The following is a 20,190-nucleotide window of genomic DNA, read 5'->3' on the forward strand; positions in this document are numbered from 1 at the left end:
ATACACAAAGGACAATTCCATATTTACAATGTATAGATAATGCTTTTTTTGAAACTACATGCAAGCTTCACACCTTCGTCTGTGGACTGGGATTCACAGCTTTAGGGAAATGCATTGTTCCAAAATAAATCCACAATATATTATCAAGGGTCAGAAGACTGGTAGCCAAAGCCATTTCCTAAATGTAAATAACCTAAACCTAGAAATCATTCTAACAGGGTGTGTTGTGGATAGTGTAGAGGGCTGTCAGGTGTTATAGTGGTACATCGGTAGGATGCAAGACTGGACTGAGATGTGGCAGATAGAGTTCAACCCAGATAAGTGTGAGGTGGTTCATTTTGGTAGGTCAAATATGATGGTAGAATATAGTTTTAATGGCAAGACTTTTGGCAGTGTGGAGGATCAGAGGGATCTTGGGGTCAGAGCCCATAGGACACTCAAAGCTGCTGCACAGGTTGACTTTGTGGTTAAGAAGTCATATGGTGCATTGGCCTTCATCAACCATGGGATTGAGTTTAAGAGCCAAGAGGTAATGTTACAGCTTTATAGGATCCTGGTCAGACCCCACTTGGAGTACTGTGCTCAGTTCTGGTCACCTCACTACAAGAAGGATATGAAAAATATAGAAAATGTGCAGAGGAGATTTACAAGGACATTGCCTAGATTGGGGAGCACGTCTGATGAGAATAGCTTGAGTGAACTTGGCCTTTTCTCCTTGGAGCAATGGAGGATGAGAGGTGACCCAATAGAGGTGTATAAGATAATGAAAGGCATTGATTGTGTGGATAGTCAGAGGTTTTCCCCCAGGACTGAAATGGCTAACCCGAGAGAGGACAGTTTTAAGGTGCTTGGAAATAGGTACAGAGATGTCAGGGGTAGGTTTTTTTACTCAGAGTGTGGTGAGTGCATGGAATGGGCTGCCGGCGATGGTGGTAGAGGCGGATATGATAGCATCTTTTAATATACTCCTGGATTGGTACATGGAGCTCAGAAAAATAGAGGGCTATGGGTAACACTACGTATTTTCTAAAATAAGTACATGTTCAGCACAGCATTGTGGGCTGAAGGGCCTGTATTGTGCTATAGGTTTTCTATGTTTCTAAACCGGGAGGGTGTTGGGCAATACCAGGGATAGAGTTCCTCTTGTCCTCACCTAACACCCCATTAGCCAATATGTCCAGCAAGTAATTCTCTGTAACTTCTACCGCCTCCAACAGGATCCCACCACCACCAAGCACATCTTCCCCCCTCCACTTTCTGCAGGGATTGCTTCCTACGTGACACCCTTGTTCACTCATCCCTCCTGGTACTTATCCTTGCAGGCAGAACAAGTAGCCACCCCTACAGCTCCTCCCATTCAGGGCCACAAATAATCCTGCAGGTAAAGCAACACTTCACCTCTGAGTCTGTGGGGGTCATCTACTGTATCCGATGCTGCCGGCATGGCCTCTCATATATCGGTGAGACTTGCAGTGGATTGGAAGACCACTTCGCCGAACACCTACACTCTGTCAGAAAAAGATGAATCTCCTTGTAGCCTCCTAATTAAATTTAACTTCTCATTCCCATTCCAACATGTTAGTCTGTGGCCTCCTCTACTGCTGCGATGAGACCACACTCAGTTTGGAGGAGCAACACTTTATATCTGGGTAGCCTTCAATCTGATGGCATGAACATCGGTTTCTCAAAAATTCAGAAATTGCCCCCCCCTTCACCATTCCTGTTTCTTCTTTCACCTTTTTCTTACCTGCCATCACCTCCCTCTGGTGCTCTTCCTCCTTCCCTTTCTTCATGGTCTTTTGTCCTCCCCTATCAGATTCCACCTCCTTCAGACCTGTATCTTCTTCACCAATCAACCTACCAGCTCTTTACTTCATTCTCTACCCCACTTCCCCAGTTTCGCCTTTCACCTACCACCTTGTACTTTTTCCTCCCCTCTTTCTATGTTCTTACTCTGACTTCTCTTTTTTTTTCCAGTCCTGATGAAGGGTCTTGGCCCGAAACTTCAACTGATTGTTCCTTTCCATAGATGCTGCCTGGCCTGCTGAGTTCCTCCAGCATTTTTTGTGTTTTCCAGCATCTGTGGATGTTTGTGGAGTAGCCATTCCATCTGATTTTTAATTGGAGAAGTTTGTATAAGGCTTGGCTGCACCGAAAAAAAAATCATTGTACATGTCCGGTGGGTATTGCTGTTAATCAAGTATATACCAAAATGTTATACTTATTTTTATTATACTATTTTTCTTCAGCACAGAAGCTAACTTAGTTTTTCTTCTATGCACATGCACGCTCCCGTTCCTTCATACGTTTGAAAATACAGTATCCAATGCTGATCCTAGCTACATTATATCATGGGATAGGCAGTTACAAGTTTTCAGTATTCTGGACTAGAACTGGAAACTGCTTGGGTTTGGATATTCCAAACTGTGCCACTGCCATAATTTGTGTAGATGCAGAGTATCTTCCTGGTCAAATCAGAACCTGAAAATTTTCAAGACCATCAGGTTGATTGTTATGATGCTTATAATGTTAACATTAAATTCAATTAAATTAATATGATCACAGTATTCATGTCAATCTTCATGACATGACCGTCTGCCTTCCTTCTAACAAGACTAGCAAAAGAAAATTGTTTTCAATGTTATCATTGGCAGAGGAGAAAATAGAAAGAACTTTGGGGCTCAGAGGGACAAATCCAGTCCTGACACTTTTCATCAATGTTTATTGTGAATAAATACAGTATGAGTCATTTTCATGAAATAACATTAACATAGTTTGGTTTCATACAAAGTTCTAATAGTAATCCAGAAAGTATTACCACATTTAGTTTGTGGTAGAGCACTAAATCCAAACAAGAATTGAGTGGCAATTTCATGTGCATATTTTTAAATCTATTTCACTGTCTTAGCCAGGGCACCATAATAAATTCTCAGGAAAAAATATGTGACTATATCTAGCAAAGTAACTGGAAATAAGTATTACAAATAAACCCATGTATTTTATACAAAATCCAATTATTTTACCTCAAATATTTGTTTTAATGAAATACAATATTTTAAATATCTTTACTAGTGGTGTATGCTAAGGTTCCCCTCTTGCTTGTGCTTTTAAAAATTTGATATTTCAGAAGAATGGCATTATTTTGAAAGTAAATAAATTATTGGACCTAAAAGAAACTGCTGACAACAATTCTGCTATCTCTTAAGTATTCCCCTGCAAAAATTCCTGTTGTTATACTCCTTTCATTTATCATACTGGACTAGTTTCAATAAATTTCAGAATTATTTTATGCAGTGTCCAACTGGAGTAATTCTCTTTAATTTGTTTGTGCTGCCAAAGAGTGAAACCATTTTAGTACTAGCTAGGTAGCACTAACTTGGCAAAAGTTTTGATTTGGATATGCAGCATTTTTTTCTATTACATTCTAATGTTTGAACTAATACTGTGTGAGTATTTTAGCAGAGTAAACAGCACCTGTACCTTAAAATAATTTGTAGGCAGCTGTCTGAAACTGTTCACTAACTGAAAGGTTGGATGTTCAGACAAACAAGCTTGCTGTACATCCAATGTACAATTTTAGTAAGTCTATCCAAATCTGCTCAAATACATGCCACACAAATTTACATATACGGTACAGGCTTGTCTGATGCTATATGGCTTGTGAATGTCAGTGTCTTCATCTTCACATGTACAGTACAGATCAGATAAAAGATAATGTATTCAGCTTTGACTGTAGATTTGAATTGTGAAAGCTCTCATACACTTAAATTGAAAAGTACATACACTGTGTCTCCACTGCAACAGTGAGACTGCTTTGGTGATGAAATAACATATTTATCCACATTTAAACAATGGTCGCATCAACTCTGCAATTATTACATGGCAGGGATTCCATATCTTGGGTAGATATAACAAATTCTTCTTTAACATACATCAAACTGCTGGTTTCACATCTTGTATACAGTATAATTTGGTGTGACCCAGCTAATTTTTGATTAGTCACTTCAAAAATCACATCCTGGCTTTAAAATATTCATACAAATTAACTCCAGTGTCAAAGAGTTTCAAACTGAATACTATTTCTTTCTACCTACATGATAAAAATACGAGTTAATATTTAGCCAAGTTCAAGGAGCCAGTCAAACAGACTGCATGTTGGAAGCCTTCCTCCCTCTTCTTGTAGTTCACAGAACTGTATGATTGCAAGAAACAGGTCTTTGAGCTTCCAGGCTTTCTGGTCAGCGAAGTGGATAACATCTAAGAACTGAATCCAAACCAAGAAATTGGTTATTGTACTCTTGCCTTCTATATTGAACTGAAAAGAGAATGTACCCTATATAATAGCTTTTATACAGAATTTATAATCATGCTGTTAACACTATGTTTTAATTTCTGTTTTCTACATTTGCAGTTGTTCTGATTATTTTTCATCTGCATACTTGTTTACCTGACTATCAAGTAAAGAAGGGATTTGCAATTATATACGTCCCTTAACAATTTCAGTTAAAAATCATATCAGTCAATTATTTTTGTGTTGTTCTGAAGTGTTTTTTTAATTGCTTTTTCATCACGCATTGGGAAATTCCATGATGATACATGCAGAGGTGATTCTTATTTTTCTCTTTGAGTATGTGTGGAAAAGGATGAACAGTGTAGATGATTAATTTCTATATAAGTATAGATCGTGAAAACTTGGTTAGCAGTCAGTTTTGGAGAGTCTGAAAGTAAACAAATCAATGACAAGTACAATTAGGGTAGAGGACAGTATAAGCTCTTTCCTAGAACATACAGGAAGACTTTAGATTGTTCCACACCATGGACACCCTTGTGTTTACAAGACATGTAATAGAGAACACTAAGGTCTCTGTGAAAAATACAGAAGTATCTAAAACACGGAGCAGTACAACACAGCAAAGGGCCTTCCAGCCACCATGATGCCAATGTAACTAATCCCAGCTGCCGACATATGGCCCATATCACTATTTTCTGCATATTCATGTGTCTGTTTAAACATTGTTCTTGTATTTGCTTCTACCAACTGCTTTCCTTCACACATTCCAGGCATCTGCCACTCACTCTGTTTAAAAAAATCTTGCCTTGCACGATTTCCCTTTTTCTCCTGAAAGCTATGCCCTCTGGTATTTGATATTTCTGCCCTCAGAAAAAGACTCTGGCTCCCTACCTTATCTTTCTCTCTGTTAATTTTATATACTTCTATCAGGACTCCCCTCCAGAGAAAATAATCAAAGTTAGAACCATAGAACATTACAGCACTGAAACAGGCCTTTTGGCCATTCTTGGCTGTGCCGAACCATTTTTCTGCTTAATCCCACTGACTTGCACCTGGGCCATATCCCTCCAATCCCCTCTCATCCATATACCTGTCCAAATTTTTCTTAAATGTCAAAAGTGAGCCTGCATTCACCACTTCACCTGGCAGCTTATTCCACACTCCCACCACTCTCTGCGTGAAGAAGCCCCCCAATGTTCCCTTTAAACTTTTCCCCCTTCACCTTAACCCATGACCTCTGGTTGTTTTTCTCCCCTAGCCTCAGTGGAAAAAGCCTGCCTGCATTCACTCTATCTATACCCATCATAATTTTATACACCTTTATCAAATCACCCCTCATTCTCCTACACTCCAGGGAATAAAGTCCTAACCTATTCAACCTTTCTCTGTAACTCAGTTTCTCAAGTCCCGGCAACATCCTTGTAAACTTTCTCTGCACTCTTTCAACCTTATTAATATCCTTCCTGTAATTAGGTGACCAAAACTGCACACAATACTCCAAATTTGGTCTCACCAATGTCTTGTACAACCTCACCATTACATTCCAACTCTTATACTCAATACTTTGATTTATAAAGGCCAATGTACCAAAAGCTCTCTTTACAACCCTATCTACTTGTGACTTTTAGGGAATTATGTATCTGTACTCCCAGATCCCTCTGTTCTACTGCACTCCTCAGTGTCCTACCATTTACTTTGTATGCTCTACCTTGGTTTGACCTTCCGAAGTGCAATACCTCACATTAAACTCCATCTGCCATTTTTCAGCCTGTTCCTCTAACTGGTCCAAATCTCTCTGCAAGCTTTGAAAACCTTCCTCACTGTCCACTACACCTCCAATCTTCGTATCATCAGCAAATTTGCTGATCCAATTTGCCACATTATCATCCAGATCATTGGAATAGATGACAAATAACAATGGACCCAGCACTGATCCCTGTGGCACACAGGCCTCCACTCAGGGTAGCAATCCTCCATTACCACTCTCTGGCTTCTTCCATTGAACAATTTAATTGTTATTTAATTAATTAAATAAATTACATTTAATTTAATTCCAATACAATTTACTACCTCTCCATGTATACCTAGCGACTGAATCTTCCTAACTAACTTCCCATGCGGAACCTTGTCAAAGACCTTGCTGAAGTACATGTATACAACATCCACTGCCTTCCCTTCATCCACTTTCCTGCTATCTTCCTCGAAAAACTCTAATAGATTGGTTAAACATAATCTACCATGCACAAAGCCATGCTGACTTTTTCTAATAAGTCCCTGTCTATCCAAATACTTGCAGATCCTATCTCTTAGTATTTTTTCCAATAATTTACCTACTACTGATGTCAAACTTACCGGCCTATAATTTCATGGCTTACTTTTTGAGCCTTTTTTAAACAATGGAACTACATGAGCTATCCTCCAATCCTCTGGCACTTGACCCGTGGATATCGACATTTTAAGTATTTCTGCCAGGGCCCCTGTAATTTCAATACTAGTCTCCTTCAAGGTCTGAGGGAATATCCTGTCAGGTCCTGGGGATTTATCTATTCTGATTTGCCTCAAGACCGCAAGCACCTCCTCCTCTTTAACTGTATACCTCCCTACCTGTTTGACTTGTTTCCATAGACTCCATTCCAGTTTCCTTAGTAAATACAGGTGCAAAAAAACCATTTAATTTCTCTCCTATTTCTTTTGGTTCTATACAGAGCCGACCACTCAATGACATGTATCTAACTTACCCAGTCTAAAACAAATGTGACTTGTCCATTTGGTCCATAAGGGGCCTTGTCAAATGCTTCAAGTCCAGAAAAGACAACATCCACTTCCCTATCCTTGTCAATCACCTTCATTACTTCCTCAAAAAACTCAATCAAATGCAGAGACATTAAGTTTGTTCCTGGTACAGCATTCAGTCAAGCCATACAACATCTTCCTTTCTCACAGTGGAGGTAGAGGCTACAAAACATAGTGCAAGTGATATCAATAGTATTATATGATCACTTTTCACTGATAGTCTCAGTACTGATTGAGGTATATCAGTACCATTTCTCTGAATATATATAATGTATCATATTCTGTACAATTGCAGAGAAATGAATCTCAGGTTTGCATATGGTGGCATATATGTACTTTAATAATAAATTTATTTTGAACTTTGAGAGTGTTAACCACCTTCTCCCACTTGCATTGTTAAGATCAATTGAAATAGATATACTTCCATTTGCACAAAAGATGGTGTAAGTGAGACAATTGTGATAGTAATAAATAGTAAGGCGATGGAGTTTCCTTACAAGATTCTCATGCAATTTTCAAGTAACTCCAATTTTTAATCATAAAATCAGGGGAAGTTTGGTACCCAAACTGTCACTTTTTACTGTATTCTTGAGGAAGGAGTGCATAGAAAGCTGAGACATCTTATTCTGTCAGGAAAGGAAATTTTAAGAGTGAGTCTTGGTGTATGATTCTTATGGACAATTTGACCCACATCTTGTGAAGAATGGACAAAACTGTGGAGATACAAAGGTGAGTACATACTAAGATAATAAATATATTTATTGCCAATCAGAAATTATGGTTTAGATAAAGAACATCAAAGCAATAGCTTATAGACATGAGGTACTGCAGGTGCTGGAAATCTAGAGCAATACACACAATGTCCTGGAGGAGCTCAGCAGATCAGGAAGCATCTATGGATGGGAGTAAACAATCGACATTTCAGGCCAAGACCATCCAGACTCCAAAAAAAAATTTAGACTTATGATTAAGTTTTTGATTTTTCATTGTTATTGTATTAAAAATACAAGGGAAAAATTTAGAGGAGAATGTAATTGTATTTAATCATCTAACTGTCTGATTGCATCTAAGCTGAGAGTTCTGGGTTCAATATCTGCTCTTGCTTGATCTTTAAATATTGTTTTCAGAGGTTTCCCTTTATGATTTATGTGTTTGTAGCTAGAAGGATATATAGCGTGAAACCAATAGATGAGCTGTAATTGCATTTTTGGAAGCCCTTAATGAAAGGCAGCACAAGTGGTTATTAAATAACATTAGAGTCTATGGGATTAGTGTTAATACACTTGCATGGGTATGACTGGTTTGTTTAATGGATGGAGAAGAATATATGTGTCATTGACTTACGAGTCTGTGATTAGTGTGATTCTGTAAGGATTAATGTTGTTAACATTCTATATAAATGATTTGGATGAGAAGACTAAGTGTATTCTAGTCAAGTGGCTGATATTACAAAGCTGGGTGGCAATGCGGATAATAAGGAGGTTACAGAGAGGCTTCAGGGAGCTATAGATAGGCCAAATCAATAGATGTGGATATGACCAGATGGTTTATATTGGTGAAAAATGTAAAAATATCCAATATATTTGAAGAAGTAGAAGGTCAGTGTATTTTTAAATAGTAAATGATTGAATGGTGTTGTTGTGCAGGGGTCCTGATTGTGTATCAGAATCATCGCGTTAATGCGTAAACACAGCAAGAGATTAGGAAAAAAAATGCATGTAAGTCTTTATTTGAAGAGGCATTAAGTACAGGAGTAACCATATCTTATGCTATTTATTCATACACTGGTATAATGCACCCAGATGTACAGGATGCTGATTGACCATGTGCAATAAAGATTTAACAAGATTTAATGAAAGTCTTGAGATGGCGGTGGGGGTGGGGTGGTTTGTCCTGTGAAAAGAGATGAAACAGATTGGAACTATACTCTCTATACTTTTTAAGGAAAGAGAAGTAATCCCATTGAAACATCCAAGTTTCTTAATAGGTCTTGACAGGCAAGTTGCAATTATGTTGTCACTGCTGGCTGGGCTTGGAACTGTCAAAATAAATGACTGAAATGAGAAGAAATTTCTTCAGGCAAATGATCAGTACCCAAAAGGACTGCAGAGGCTCAGTTGCAGAGTATATAGGGTAAAGGTGGAAAATACTTTTGGATATCAAGAGAAACAAAGATATGATTTTAGTGCAAGAAAGTGTTACTAAGGTAAAAAATCAGCCATGTTTTATGGTATGTGGTGGGCAGAATTATCTGTTTCTGCTTCAATGTCTTAAATTACCATAATCTCTAAATTTGGCTCATGTAGAAGATTCTATACCACTAGCTGAAGAAGAATAGCGTTTGTAAAGACCTTGGATCTACCTTCCATATCAGATAATTCAATTGACAAATGAATTAGCTCTTGCTGTTTATGGATGCTTTCCATAATAAAAACATATTTATAGAACACATTTCACACAGACGATGTAGTTCGAAGTGTCTTACAATGGGATAAAGTGCAAACATGAAAATCAAGTACAAAAAGATGTTAGTTAAAAGCAAGGTTAAATACATTGGTTTTGAGCTGGTATTAAAAGTGTCACTTGAGTCTGCATGCCTTACAGATTTAGGTATTGAATTTAATGTAGGACAGTTACTAATGTTAAAAAAAAATCAACCATGTTTTATGATATGTGATGGGCAAAACTATCTATTTCTGCTTCAATGTCTAAAATTACTATAATCTATGAATTTGGCTACACTGTGTAGTTCAAAAAAGCTGACCTGCCAATTATCTTTTGAAAGAGATTGTTTAAGTTTTAAATAAGTGTAAAACTATGTACAAAGATGCTGTCACATTTTCTGATGCAACAGGAGCAGTTCACCAACCTCCTGAGAAGAATTAAAAAATCTAAACAAATTGGTCATAAGACCATATGAGGTAGGAGCAGAATTAGGTCATTCAGCCCATCGAGCCTGCTCTCCTATTTCATCATGGCTGATTTATTGTCCCTCTCAGCCCCATTCCCTGTAATGCTTAACGCGCTGACTAGGCTAGAACCTATCAGCCCGAGTTAGGGAGTTGGAGCGGGAGCTGGATGAACTACGGATCATTCGAGAGGCAGAGGCAGAGATAGATAGGAGTTATCAGGAGGTAGTCACACCAAAAATCCAAGAAGTAGGCAGATGGGTGACGGTCCAGAGAGGCAGGGGGAGCAGTCAGAGAGAGCAGAGCACCCCTGCGGCCATTCCCATTAACAATAAGTATACCATACTGGATACTGTTGATGGGGATGACCTACCAGGAATGAGTTGTAGTGGTCCTGCCTCTGGCACAGAGGTTGAACCCTCAACTAGGAAGGGGAGGAGGGAAGAGAAGAGAGCGATAGTTTTAGGGGATTCTGTAGTCAGGGGGGCAGATAGGAGATTTTGTGGGGCAGATCGGGAGTCTCGGATGGTATGTTGCCTCCCTGGTGCCAGGGTCCGGGACATCTCAGATCGGGTACAGGCTATTCTTGAGAACGAGGGCATGAACCCAGATGTAGTGGTCCATGTAGGGACCAATGATGTAGGTAAGGTGAGTGAGGGGGTCCTGCTTAGAGAGTTCAGGGAGTTAGGAGTGAAGCTGAAAGGCAGGACCTCCAGGGTGACAATCTCAGGATTGCTACCTTTGCCACGTGTGAGTGAGGCGAAGAATAGAATGATTATGCACATTAATACGAGGCTGAGAGCATGGTGCAGGAAGGAAGGGTTCAGGTTTTTGGATAATTGGTCTTTGTTCCAGGGACTTTGGGATCTGTTTCGAAGGGACGGTCTACATCTGAACTGGAGGGGCACTAACATTCTTGCAGGAATGTTTGCCAGTGCTGCTCGGGGGGGTTTAAACTAGATGTGCAGGGGGCAGGGATCCAGAATACGAGAGAAGATGATATGATGAAGGATAAGGGACAGGTGGGGAATACACGTTTCCCAAATATTAATTGTGTAAAGGAGAAAGGTGAGACAGAACATGTGTTGGAAAAGTTACATGTACAGAGGGTTGGTCAGAAGGAGCATGGGGTTAAATGTGTAGAAGGTTTGGGTGATCTTGAGATGGTCATCAAAATTCAAGGTGCAATTAGCCCGATGGAAGTTCAAGGAGCCGGGTTAGGTACAATAGACAGTGTTTTAAGTAAAGAGAGGAGGAATGGGCTAAGAATTCTATACTTGAATGCGCGTAGTGTCAGAAATAAGACAGATGAGCTTGAAGCTCAGATGAAAATGGGGAACTACGATATTGTTGGGATAACGGAGACATGGCTGCAAGGGGATCAGGCCTGGGAATTGAGTGTACCAGGGTATACGTGTTATCATAGAGACAGAAATATGGGAAGAGAGGGTGGGGTGGCCCTGTTGGTGGGGAATGAGATTCAGTCCTTAGCAAGGGGTGACTTAGGAACAGGGGAAGTAGAGTCTGTGTGGATTGAGCTGAGGAACAGTAAGGGTAAAAAGACCCTAATGGGTGTTGTATACAGGCCCCCAAACAGTAGCGTGGATATTGGGTACAAGTTGATTAGGGAGTTAACATTGGTATGTGCTAAAGGTAATGCAGTCGTTATGGGAGATTTCAACATGCAGGTGAACTGGGAGAATCAGGTAGGTGCTGGACCCCAGGATAGGGAGTTTGTGGAGTGTCTAAGGGATGTATTTTTGGAACAGCTTGTGCTTGAGCCAACCAGGAACGAGGCTATTTTGGACTTGGTGATGTGTAATGAACAGGAATTGATAAGTGATCTTGAAGTAAAGGAGCCATTAGGAAGTAGTGATCATAACATGCTAAGTTTTTATCTACTATTTGAGAGGGATAAGGGCAGATCAGAGGTGTCAGTGTTGCAATTAAATGAAGGAGACTACAGAGCCATGAGGGAAGAGCTGGCCAAAGTTAAATGGGCGGATGCCCTGGCAGGAAAGACAGTGGATCAGCAGTGGCAGATATTCTTGGGGATAATACAAAAGATAGAAAAGCAGTTCATTCCAATGAGAAGGAAGGATTCAAAGAGGGGGAAGGGGCCACAGTGGTTGACAAAGGAAGTCAGAGATTGTATAGCATTAAAGAAAAAGAAATATGACAAGGCTAAGATGAGTGGGAATACAGATGATTGGGAAAGTTTTAAGGAACAGCAGATCTTAACTAAAAAAGCAATACGAAGAGAAAAAATCAGGTATGAGCTCAGTCTAGCCAGGAATATAAAAGGGGATAGCAAAAGCTTTTTTAGCTATGTGAAGAGAAAGAAGATAGTTAAGAACAATGTTGGCCCCTTGAAGAATGAATTGGGAGAAATTGTTATGGGAAACAGGGAAATGGCAACAGAATTTAATGTGTACTTTAGATCTGTCTTCACCAGGGAGGACACAAGCAATCTCCCAGATGTATGGATGGGCCAGGGTCATAAGATATCAGAGGAATTGAGACAGATTGACATTAGGAAAGAAACTGTGATGAGTAGACTGGTAGGACTGAAGGCTAATAAATCCCCGGGTCCAGATGGTCTGCATCGAGGGTTCTAAAAGAGGTGGTTCAGGAAATTGCGGATGCATTGGTAATCATTTTCCAATGTTCCTTAGATTCAGGATCAGTTCCTGAAGATTGGAGAGTGGCTAATGTTATCCCACTTTTCAAGAAGGGAGGGAAGGAGAAAATGGAGAACTATCGCCCTGTTAGCCTAACATCAGTCGTGGGGAAGATGCTTGAGTCCATTATTAAGGATGAAATAGTGGCATATCTTGATGGCAGTAATAGGATTAGGCCGAGCCAGCATGGATTTACCAAGGGCAAATCATGCTTGACTAATCTGTTGGAGTTTTTTGAGGGTGTAACAAGGATGTTAGACGAGGGTAAGCCAGTGGATGTAGTGTACCTAGATTTTCAGAAGGCATTCGATAAGGTGCCACATAGGAGATTGGTGAGTAAAATCAGAGCTCATGGCATTGGGGGCAGGGTTTCAACATGGATAGAAAACTGGTTGGCAGATAGAAAGCAAAGGGTAGCAGTGAATGGGTGTTTCTCGGACTGGCTGGAGGTGACTAGTGGGGTACCACAGGGCTCTGTATTGGGACCACAGCTCTTTACGATTTATGTCAGCAAGTTTGCTGACGATACTAAACTGGGTGGCAGTGTGACATGCGAAGAGGACGTTAGGAGAATACAGGGAGACTTGGATAGGCTGGGTGAGTGGGCAGATACTTGGCAGATGTCATTCAATGTGAATAAATTTGAAGTTATCCACTTTGGAAGCAGGAACAAGAGGGCAGAGTATTGTCTGAATGGTGTAGAGTTAGGTAAGGGAGAAATGCAAAGAGACCTAGGAGTCCTAGTTCATCAGTCAATGAAGGTGAATGAGCAAGTGCAACAGGCAGTGAAGAGGGCAAATGGAATGTTGGCCTTTATTACAAGGGGAATTGAGTACAAGAGCAAGGATGTCCTTTTGCATTTGTACAGGGCCCTGGTGAGACCACACCTGGAATATTGTGTACAGTTTTGGTCTCCAGGTTTAAGGAAGGACATTCTGGCAATTGAGGAAGTGCAACGTAGATTCACTAGGTTGATTCCTGGGATGGCAGGGCTGTCTTACGCAGAGAGATTGGGCTTGTACACACTGGAATTGAGGAGATTGAGAGGGGATCTGATTGAAACGTTTAAGATAATTAAAGGATTTGATAGGATTGAGGCAGGAAATATGTTCCAGATGTTGGGAGAGTCCAGTACCAGAGGGCATGGATTGAGAATAAGAGGTCAGTTATTTAAAACAGAGTTGAGGAAAAACTTCTTCTCCCAGAGAGTTGTGGAGGTGTGGAATGCACTGCCTCGGAAGACGGTGGAGGCCAATTCTCTGGAAGCTTTCAAGAAGGAGCTAGATAGATATCTGATGGATAGGGGAATCAAGGGATATGGGGACAAGGCAGGGACTGGGTATTGATAGTGAATGATCAGCCATGATCTCAGAATGGCGGTGCAGACTCGAGGGGCCGAATGGTCTACTTCTGCATCTATTGTCTATTGTCTATCAACCTCTGCTTTAAACATGCCCAATTACTTGGCCTCTGATGCACCATCAATAACTCACTCTGAGACGTAAAGGCGAGATATTGGCTTTTATTGACTGGAAGAAGGAACAAGCAGTGGTTGACCACCATACTACATCCTGGAGACTGAGAGGCCGGGCTCAGGCCTCAACTGCCTTTATACAGGGGTCTGTGGGAGGAGCCACAGGAGCAGTCAGCAGGGGGCGTGTCCAGACAGGTATATGTAGTTCACCACAGCCTCCACAACCGTCAATGAATTCCACAGATTCACTATCTCTGTTAGTTAGCAGCACCCAACCAGTAAAAGCCCCCTTTATTTCCACTCTTTGCCTCCTGCCAGTCAGCCAATCTTTTACCTATGCTGGTATCTCTCCTATAATACCACAGGCTTTAATCTTGTAAGCAGCCAAATATGAAGTACCTAGACAAAGGCTTTCTGAAAATCCAAATAAACAATATCTACTGACAACAACACACACAAAATGCTGGTAGAACACAGCAGGCCAGGCAGCATCGACAGGGAGAAGCGCTGTCGATGTTTCGGGCTGAGACCCTTCGTCAGGACAAAGGACTTTGTGTGTGTTGTTGCTTGAATTTCCAGCATGTGCAGATTTCCTCATGTTTAATATCTACTGACCCTCCTTTGTCTAACTTCCCTGTTATTTCTTCAAGGAATTCCAACAGATTTGACAGGCAAGATTTCCTCTGAAGGAGACCTTGCTTACTTTGAGCTATTTTATCATGTGCCTCCAAGTAACCAAAAACCTCATCCTCAATAATGGACTCTCATTAGCTTTGAAGTTCATCCTTCTTGCAGAGCCATATTAATTAATTGTCTTGTAGCGGTGTGCTACACGCAGCGCTAAAATTAAGACACGGAGTCGGTAACTGCAGTCGAAGGAAAAACTTTATTTGAAATCCTCAGCCTCACTTTTAAGCCTCTCTCGACCTGCCCCCCGTGGCGCAGAGGCTCCAAAGCTCTGTGCTCGCAAACCCCCGTAGGCTATCTAATTGTGAGCCGGTTCGGATGTGCCAGGAAATGGGTCGCCACATAACCCCCTGCCAGAACCGGCGATACACCCCCCAATGTCCACAGTCTGGGCCAGAACCTGCTTGGGAGGTCGGCCTCTGCGCCGAGGTGCCGGAAACTCGGCCGGTTGCGCTAGGTCCACATGGGCCGGTTTGAGGTGGTCCACAGTGAAAACCTCCCCTTTCCCCCCAACGTCCAGCACGAACGTGGACCCGTTGTTCCGGAGCACCATAAACGGCCCCTCGTATGGCCGCTGCAGCGGTGGCCGATGCCCACCCCTTCATACAAACACAAACTTACAGTTCTGTAGGTCTTTGGGTACGCAGGTCGGGTGCCGCCCGTGCTGTGAAGTGGGTATGGGGGCCAGGTTACCGAGCTTCTCGCGTAGTCTGCCCAGGACTGCTGCGGGATCTTCCTCTTGCCCCCGTGGGGCTGGTAGGAACTCCCCGGGGACGACCAGGGGCGCGCCGTATACCAACTTGGCCGACGAGGCGTGCAGGTTGTCCTTGGGCGCTGTGCGGATGCCGAGTAGGACCCAGGGAAGCTCGTCCGCCCAGTTGGCTCCTCGCAGGCGGGCCATGAGGGCCGACTTCAGGTGACGGTGGAAACGCTCCACTAGCCCGTTCAACTGTGGGTGGTAGGCAGTGGTGTGGTGCAGCTGAGTCCCCAAAAGGCTGGCCATAGCTGACCACAGGCTGGAGGTGAACTGGGTGCCTCTGTCGGAGGTAATGTGGGCCGGTACACCAAAGCGAGATATTCAGGTGGCGATCAGGGCTCGGGCGCAAGATTCGGAGGTGGTGTCGGTGAGCGGGACCGCCTCTGGCCATCTCGTGAACCGGTCCACGATAGTCAGGAGGTGCCGCGCTCTGCGCGACACTGGCAGGGGGCCCACGATATCCACATGAATGTGGTCGAAACGCCGGTGGGCAGGATGGAACTGCTGCGGTGGGGCTTTGGTGTGCCGCTGCACCTTGGCCGTCTGGCAGTGCATGCACGTTTTGGCCCATTCACTGACCTGTTTGTGGAGTCCGTGCCAAACGAACCTGCTGGAAACCATCCGGACAGTTGTCCGGATGGAGAGATGTGCCAAGTTATGAATGGAGTCGAAAACACGGCGCCGCCAGGCTGTCGGGACGACGGGACGGGGCTGGCCGGTGGCGACGTCACAGAGTAGGGTCCTCTCACCCAGGCCCACGGGGAGGTCCTGGAGCTGCAAACCGGAGACTGCGGTTCTGTAACTTGGAATCTCCTCATCCGCCTGCTGCGCCTCTGCCAGTGCCTCAAAGTCTACCCCTTGGGAAAGGGCATGAACGGTAGGGCGAGAGAGCGCATCCGCCACGACATTGTCCTTACCCGAGACGTGCCGGACATCCGTCGTGTATTCAGAGATGTAGGACAGGTGGCGTTGCTGGCGGGACGACCAGAGGTCGGACGCTTTCATAAACGCAAAGGTAAGCGGTTTGTGGTCCGTGAACGCGGTGAAGGGCCGACCTTCTAGGAAGTACCTGAAATGCCGGATTGCCAGGTAGAGCGCCAACAGTTCCCGGTCGAAAGCACTGTACTTGAGCTCGGGTGGCCGCAGGTGTTTGCTGAGAAACGCCAGGGGTTGCCAGCAACCTGCGATGAGTTGCTCCAGCAACCCACCGACTGCCGTGTTAGATGCGTCCACTGTGAGGGCGGTAGGGGCGTCCATTCTGGGATGTACTAGTATCGCGGCGTTCGCCAAAGCTTCCTTCGTTTGAACGAAAGTGGCGGCGGACTCCTCGTCCCAGGTAATGTCCTTGCTCGGACCCGACATCAGGGCGAACAAGGGGCGCATGATCCGGGCAGCTGAAGGGAGGAAGCGGCGGTAGAAATTGACCATACCTACGAATTCCTGAAGGCCTTTGATCTTGGTGGGTCGTGGAAAGTGGCGGACCACATCTACCTTAGCGGGCAGAGGGGTTGCCCTGTCTTTAGTAATCCTGTGGCCCAGGAAGTCAATGGTATTGAGTCCGAACTGGCATTTGGCGGGGTTGATTGTAAGACCGTACTCACTCAGTCGGGGGCAGAGTTGACGGAGGTGGGACAGATGCTCCTGACGACTGCTGCTGGCTATGAGGATGTCATCCAAATAGATGAACGCGAAGTCCAGGTCCCGTCCCACCGCGTCCATTAACCGCTGGAACATCTGTGCGGCATTCTTCAGGCCGAACGGCATGCGGAGGAACTCGAAAAGGCCAAATGGGGTGATGAGAGCCGTTTTGGGGACGTCGTCAGGATGCATCGGGATTTGATGGTACCCTCGGACGAGGTCTACCTTGGAGAAGATCCGTGCGCCGTGCAGGTTTGCTGCAAAGTCCTGAATGTGCGGCACAGGGTAGCGGTCCGGTGTGGTAGCCTCGTTCAGCCTGCGGTAGTCGCCGCACGGTCTCCAGCCTCCCGTCGCTTTGGGCACCATGTGCAGGGGGGAGGCCCAAGGGCTGTCGGACCGCCGGATGATCCCCAATTCCTCCATCCTCTGGAACTCCTCCTTCGCCGGTCGGAGCTTGTCCGGGGGAAGCCGCCGAGCGTGGGCGTGGAGGGGTGGTCCCTGGGTCGGGATGTGGTGCTGTACGCCGTGCCTGGGCATGGCCGCTGTGAACTGCGGTGCCAGAACCGATGGGAAATCCGCCAGGACCCTGGTGAAGTTGTTGTCGGACAGCGTGATGGAGCCGAGGTGAGGGGCTGGCAACTGGGCTGCACCCAGGGAGAATGTCTGAAAGGTCTCGGCGTGTACCAGTCTCTTCCTGGGCAGGTCGACCAGTAGCCTGTGAGCTCTCAAAAAATCCGCACCCAGAAGCGGTTGGGCTATGGCGGCCAGTGTGAAGTCCCACGTGAACTGGCTGGAGCCGAACTGTAGCTGCACCTGACGGGTGCCATAGGTTCTTACTGTGCTGCCATTCACGGCCCTCAGGGGGGGACCCGGTGCCCTGCTGCGGGTGTCGTAACTCGTCGGAGGTAAAACACTGATCTCAGCCCCAGTATCGACCAAAAACCAGCGTCCCGACCTTCTATCCCACACATACAGGAGGCTATCCCGATGGCCAGCCGCCGTAGCCATCAGCGGCGGCTGGCCCTGGCGTTTCCCGGGAACTTGCAGGGCGGGCGACAACGGCGGGCTTCTGCGCCCCACCGCTGGTGGTAGAAGCACTAGTGTTCATTGGGCCGGGGGTTGGCGGGCTCTGCGGCCGGGCCTGGACTGGTTTGCTGCCGGGAGCGTGGCTGGGAGATCTGTGCGATGGACGCCCCACTCACCTTTTTGGCATTCCACAGCAAGTCCGCCCGGGCTGCCACCTTCCGGGGGTCACTGAAATCCGCGTTGGACAGCAGCAGGCGTATGTCCTTGGGCAGCTGCTCCAGGAATGCCTGCTCAAACATGAGGCAGGGTGTGTGTCCGTCGGCGAGAGACAACATCTCATTCATTAAAGCCGAAGGAGGTCTGTCGCCCAAGCCATCCAGGTGCAGTAAACGGGCAGCCAGCTCGCGCCGTGAGAGTCCGAAAGTCCTGAGGAGCAGGGCTTTGAATTCCATGTACTTGCCGTCTGCCGGGGGTGACTGTACGAACTCCGCGACCTGGGCCGCTGTGTCCTGGTCGAGGGAGCTCACCACGTAGTAGTAGCGGGTGTCTTCTGAGGTGATCTGGCGAATGTGGAATTGGGCTTCGGCTTGCTGGAACCATAGGTTCGGGCGCTGTGTCCAGAAACCCGGCAGTTTCAATGAAACCGCATGAACAGAGGCGGCGTCGGTCATTTCTGGTCCAAAAATCGTTTGGACCGTCGGGGTCACCAATTGTAGCGGTGTGCTACACGCAGCGCTAAAATTACGACACGGAGTCGGTAACTGCAGTCGAAGGAAAAACTTTATTCGAAATCCTCAGCCTCACTTTTAAGCCTCTCTCGACCTGCCCCCCGTGGCACAGAGGCTCCAAAGCTCTGTGCTCGCAAACCCCCGTAGGCTATCTAATTGTGAGCCGGTTCGGATGTGCCAGGAAATGGGTCGCCACAGTCTCATATTTTGGCTCTGTGATCAATGCTCTGAAATTCAGTATTAGTACTGGAAGGCCAAAGAATATTATTGGACCTGCTTTGCACTAAGGGAGCTCCTGGTGCACTGTGTCGCACACGATGGAAAAGAGAGAACTTCTGGCCTTGGGGTTCTAAACTTGATGCAGTGGGGAAAATTGCTGAAGGGTTAGAGAAAGCGTCATGAATTGGGGTTGTTTTTGGACAAGGATTACTCTTCAATGCTGCTTGTAGCCCAGCTGCATAATAGAAAGTGCCATAGTCAGAATGGTGTGATTTGATCAAGAAAACAATTGTATTGCTTTCCGCTCTGGGAACCATTTTATTATTGTATATGTGTAGAGGTGATAAAGACTACTGAACAAAGAAATTTTTAGATAATTGCCTCTTTCTATAAGAGACATATTGGAATTTTTTGACCAAAATTACTTTCAGTACAACTGTAATGAAATTGACACTGCAACAGGAAAATCAAAACTGCAGAAGCTGAAAATATCTCACTAAAAAGCACATGGTTTGACCTGCAGACTATTTCCAGCATCTTCTCTTTTTGACCTCTAACATGTTTTTCACTTAGGGCCGATTTTCTATCTGCAAGTAGTTCTTATATCATCACTTCACTGGGTGGTCATTTTTTATTCATTTTTGCAAACTGCTTTCAAAGTGGAAAAAAATTCTATATTTCTCTATACTTTATTTTGCTCAGCAATTGTAAACTTGTGGAACTGCTAAGTCACAGGATGTATTATAAGTGACAGCGAATAATAATAAAAAGGAAATTACCTTTTGAATCCTATTTTCCTGAGATTTTTTGAAGTAAATCACCGGAAAACCAAGTTCTGAAGCTGCTATCCACTGTAAAATTGCTCTCAATTCGGAATCGACACATTCAGGGCTTAGGTCAAAGTTCAGCACAAGAAAATCCATGTGGTAGTTGATTGTGCCAGTTGCCATCTGCAATGTATTTTCTTGGGGAAGAAAATATTCAATA

At 44.4% G+C, this 20,190-nt stretch overlaps 2 protein-coding genes across 4 annotated transcripts in view; one reads left to right on the forward strand and one right to left on the reverse strand.

The window, feature by feature from the left end:
• daw1 (dynein assembly factor with WDR repeat domains 1) overlaps positions 1-20,190 on the forward strand; it is an 89,979-nt gene that overhangs the window by 63,515 nt on the left and 6,274 nt on the right. Inside the window, exon 14 of one of the 3 annotated variants that reach the window (XR_009506757.1) lies at positions 1,978-1,995. The exons of the other annotated variants lie outside the window; for them this stretch is intronic. The gene's annotated coding sequence lies outside the window, so the exon portion shown is untranslated. Of the gene's footprint in view, positions 1-1,977; positions 1,996-20,190 lie in introns of those variants that run through there. 3 annotated transcript variants of the gene reach the window in all.
• Positions 2,481-20,190, reverse strand: part of sphkap (SPHK1 interactor, AKAP domain containing) — a 124,014-nt gene continuing 106,304 nt past the window's right edge. The window contains exons 12-13 of the mRNA XM_059986809.1: positions 19,983-20,167; positions 2,481-4,264 (exon numbers count right to left, since the gene is read on the reverse strand). Of these exons, the coding sequence (XP_059842792.1) occupies positions 4,118-4,264; positions 19,983-20,167 (332 nt within the window). The 3' untranslated portion in view covers positions 2,481-4,117. The remainder of the gene's footprint in view (positions 4,265-19,982; positions 20,168-20,190) is intronic.

This window comes from Hypanus sabinus, chromosome 2, assembly GCF_030144855.1.
Source record: "Hypanus sabinus isolate sHypSab1 chromosome 2, sHypSab1.hap1, whole genome shotgun sequence".
Classification (NCBI taxonomy): Eukaryota; Metazoa; Chordata; class Chondrichthyes; order Myliobatiformes; family Dasyatidae; genus Hypanus; species Hypanus sabinus.